Below are 4,543 nucleotides of genomic sequence, written 5' to 3'. Positions count from 1 at the left end.
ATAAAGGATTAATATCCAGAATGCATATAAGGATTTTTCCAGTGAGTATGAAAAAGATAGAGTCTAATAGAAATGGTCAAAAGATACAATATTTGATTCATAAAACTATAAATAATTTTAAGCATATAGAAGAATAAACTATCTTAGTTTTTGCCCGTCATAGTGGGCCCTGCTCAATAAAAGACGGATAGTATTTTGTGTGGGTAAAGATGCAAAGAAACAAGCATTGTCACACACTGCTGGAAATTTGTAAAGTAAGTCTTTATGGAGACAATTTGGCAAAATCTCATAAAATTTAAAATGCATATATCCTTTCACTCTCCAAGTTTTCTGCAAATCCATCCTGTAGAAAGACTTCCATATTTGTATAAAGATGTATCTTCAATGATGTTCACTGATACTGCTTTAAAATAGTAAAAAAAACTGGATAGAGTCTATCTACGGGGGAATAGTCAAATAAATCAGAGTATTACTGAATAATACACAGCCACCAAAAAGAATGAAGTACACACCCATATGTACTAAAGTGGATATATGATCAAGACATACTGTTAAAGGCACAAAGCATCACGGAATACTTCAAATTTATTTCTACTATGTAAATGCATAGAAAGAAGATTGAAAACAAACCCACAAAACTGTTAACAGTGGATACCTTGGTAAAAGGGAGTGGCAGTGCCGTTAAAGTGAAAGCAGATTTTCATATTTTGTAGATAGTTTTCAATGTAGTTTGAATCTTTTCCAGTGAGACTACAGCCATATATTATTCATGGAATATATTTGTATAATAAAAATATTTAGGTGTCATAATGATTTGTTTTGAGAATTAAGTCCTTCACAGAATAACAATTACACACATACAGTATAAACTTGACATAACATTATTAGAATTCAAATTACTATTCTGTTCCCATTTAAGGAATACCAGTTTTTAAAAGTATATAAGAATTCATACCACTGTAATATACTCAAATTCAACGACATATTCTGGCAAAACAAGCTCATGATCAAAGACAAACCACTTGCACTGCCGAACGCTGCAATCACAGTTTCTTTGTCCTATGATAGAATCTAGAGTAAAAAACAAAAACAAGCAAAACAAATATTCTTTAAAATGAAACATAATATACTTTTTCATTCTCACATAGATAATAAATAACAACCTCAGTAAGTTCTAACAATTATATTATTGAGGGTTTTTTTCTTTTATCTCCCTGTCCCCTTTAGTTCCTCCCCAAGCATCTTAATTCTATAAATACTAGTCATCCTTTTACTACATAGACTAGTAGGTTTAATTTTATTCATATCTTTTTCCTTTTCATACTTTTTCACATTTCTATTCAATGTGTGATCATGTGTCTTTGACAAATGTATTAATATTACTTTAAAAGCCTTGTTAAAAGTTCAGTGGCTTTTTAATCCTTTGAAAACTTGTTTATAAACATACACACACATAAAAATATATAATTGAATGTAAACCTTCCAAATAAACTATATGCACATCCACATACATACACACACATAAATGTTACTGAGGTAGAGAACAAGAGAATTATTAGTGGCCAGGAATAAATTTTTGTAGAAAAGTCTATAAAGTTTGTTAGGTAGAGGTTAAACTGTAAGCATCTGTACTAAACACAAACAGTTTGCTTTCAGAGAGATGAAATCACATTTCTTTTTATGGCAGACATACTTAGTAAATATTTCTGAGGAATGAACACTGAATTAACCATTGGATAGTTGGCTTGATTGATGGATTCTTGCTCATGAGCCTGAACACTCTGGCCAAGGAAAACCTTTGTAATGAGGAGGATGCCTAAATACAAAAAAAAAGAAAAGAAATAATTTTTAACAATAATTTACTTTAATAATTTTCCAATGTAACCTTTTTTATTGGCCCCAGACTTGACTGTGTGTTCTATAAAGGCAGAGATCCTGGCTATTTTGGTTGTTACTGTATAGCACATAGTACACAGCACACTGCCTGATTCAAGATAGAAGATCAGCAAATATTATTTGTTCAATAAAGGAAATGGTTGTAAAAGGAGTCTCATGATTATATCAGGCAAAGCTTTACAGAAAAGGAAAAAGGAAAGAACACAATAATTTGGCATGGTTTTTTATTAAGTAGTTAAATGTAAGAAAAGTTTTTTGTTGTTAACTGGGTAAAAATTCATCTCTGTATCACCTAGCACATGGTAGAAGGCACTCAATATATGTCTACTGAATGGACGGACATTTCTTTTTCCTTTAGATTCTTAGGGATCCTTGAGATTTACTAAATTCTGAAAGATCCCTAGGAGCCAATGAATCTGAAGAAGTAATTTCTAATCACAAAGCATAAAACATTCAAATGATTTTTGGTTTATTTTTACTTTGTACAAGATATAAAATATAAGTTGAGAGAAACTAATTGTTTTGGAAAACATTCCAGAAGGATCTAACAGAACATCATGAGGTATTTGTTAAGATGAGAATGGAGAAGAATGATAAAGAATAAGCAAAGGGTTTTTTCAAGTAAGGAGCTCTTTCTAGATTCAATAATCTGCTTAATTTTCTGGTTATCATTAATTGAATGAAAGACTTAAAACACATATAGTTTAGTTCAGCATGAATCATCCTAGCAGAGTTATAGTCTGGGACCTAGAATGTCATTCTTATAGAATTATGTTAACCAAATTTCTGACTATTTGCTTCAGTAGGTTGGATGGTTGAGACCAAAGAATAGATGTCCCTTACTCCCTGACCTGATCTGTTCTCCGTATTATACATGCTTTGGTACTGTGTGTTAATACTTCATGTTTATAGTTCTTATGATAATTGTAATTTTACATTTATTTATGTGATTATTAATATTTTTAAGCATCATAAAGGAGAAACTGTCTACTTTAGATAGATGTATCCCTATCATTTACCGATGCCTAACACAAAATAAGCATTCAATAAATACTTATAGAACAATGGAAAAGGGTGAGGCAAGGGGACGTGATGAGTTGCTCTTTTTCTCCAATCTGTGGGTACCAGGGAATCTCTCCCAGAAGTGTCCTATAAATTGGTTCATGTACTTATATTTATATATATTCAAGGTGCAAATAAAGGACTGGTAATTACGAATAAATTAAAATACCGAGAACGTATCTTCTATAAGACAACTTATAAAGCAATCCATACATTTCACAATTTGTCTTTAGCAGATTTTAAATTATAACCAGGTTTTCTTATCATCTTACACTATGATGATTCAGGATAAATAACGTGTACTTTATAGAGTGCCATATGATTATTGCATATATGGGTCAAATTCTCTTTTTTCTTTCCTGTAAATTTGGTGTGTGTAACATGTATATATATGTATATGTTGAGTTTATTTTTATGACACAACATAATGAACAAAAGTAGACTGTGAAAAGTGTATAAAAGTTAGATTTAATATCTGATTAACAAATTAGTCTCTTCCTATTAATGCTGACATAATAATCATTCAGTTTGTTGACAGTGTAGCTAAATTAATGGTGAGAAAATCATGCATTATTATGTTGGTAAATATGAAGTAAAATGGTTTGAAAAACATCTCTTGGGTTGAAAAACCAAGTATCAAAAATAATATGAAAATAATTAATGAATTTGAAGACTTAAAGTTCAAAACACTATATATTTGTATTACCATGTCTGAAGAGCTCATGCTCAAGAGAATTTTTCTTCTCATCCTTGTACTTTTGCTGTAGAAATTCAATTCTGGGACACTCACACATACTTAGGCTGTTAGCAAGAATAACAGCTTCTTTTCTGAGAGGCAGCTGCAAAGAAAAAACAAAGTCTGGGTATTTTTACAAAATTGACAGTATTTCAACTTCAATACAGATTGTTTATTATTTTATGTTTATATGTCTGGGCAAAAAAATCTGCAGGCCAGACTCACTGAAAAGAAGTAGATAACTTCCAGGTGCAACTTCATTCTGCAAAACCATTTATATATTTTAAATTCAAATGCAAATAGGTTTGTAAAAAATGATACAGAACAAAATTTGTTTTTGGAAAAGCAGCCAAAGTCAAGACTGACAACACTGCATGATGCAGGAGCAACAGCTGTCAATGAGTATTCCACTAGTAATCTTGCTAACTTCAAAAAGACAATTCTGTGGGAATGAGATACTACATCAAGGAAGATTTTTATTTATATCATTTTTTAATTTAATAATCTACAGTATTTTCCAGAAACAAAACATTTCTTATTGTGGTAATGCATGGAAATCTTAGTTTGCATTGTGACTAGCTTTATTTCTTGAAAGTGTTATATCAGTAATATTCATATTACTTTCTGTGAAAGCAGCTCTAAAAAAATCAAAGAAAAATAACTATTTTTAGTAGTAAGAAAACTAGATCTAAGAGAGAATATATGATCTGTCCAAGGACAGAATTGGCAAAGTCATAATTTGAACTAAGGTCTACTTGTCTTTGTCACAATCTCAGAGTTTTGAAATTACCACTAGTTTAATATTAATAGCCAAATTATTTAGAATTATATCTTTTCTGTAAATGCTAA

The 4,543-nt window shown here is 30.6% G+C and overlaps 1 protein-coding gene across 1 annotated transcript in view; it reads right to left on the bottom strand.

The window, feature by feature from the left end:
- The window catches only part of LOC105819719 (leucine-rich repeat-containing protein 9), a 146,682-nt gene that overhangs the window by 71,555 nt on the left and 70,584 nt on the right, over window positions 1–4,543 (bottom strand). The window contains exons 12-14 of the mRNA XM_012656027.1: window positions 3,665–3,797; window positions 1,694–1,816; window positions 956–1,071 (exon numbers count right to left, since the gene is read on the bottom strand). Coding sequence (XP_012511481.1) covers window positions 956–1,071; window positions 1,694–1,816; window positions 3,665–3,797 — 372 coding nt within the window. The remainder of the gene's footprint in view (window positions 1–955; window positions 1,072–1,693; window positions 1,817–3,664; window positions 3,798–4,543) is intronic.

This window comes from Propithecus coquereli, unplaced genomic scaffold (assembly GCF_000956105.1).
Source record: "Propithecus coquereli isolate 6110/MARCELLA unplaced genomic scaffold, Pcoq_1.0 Scaffold5, whole genome shotgun sequence".
NCBI lineage: Eukaryota > Metazoa > Chordata > Mammalia > Primates > Indriidae > Propithecus > Propithecus coquereli.
This window is presented reverse-complemented; position numbering and strand designations above follow the sequence as displayed.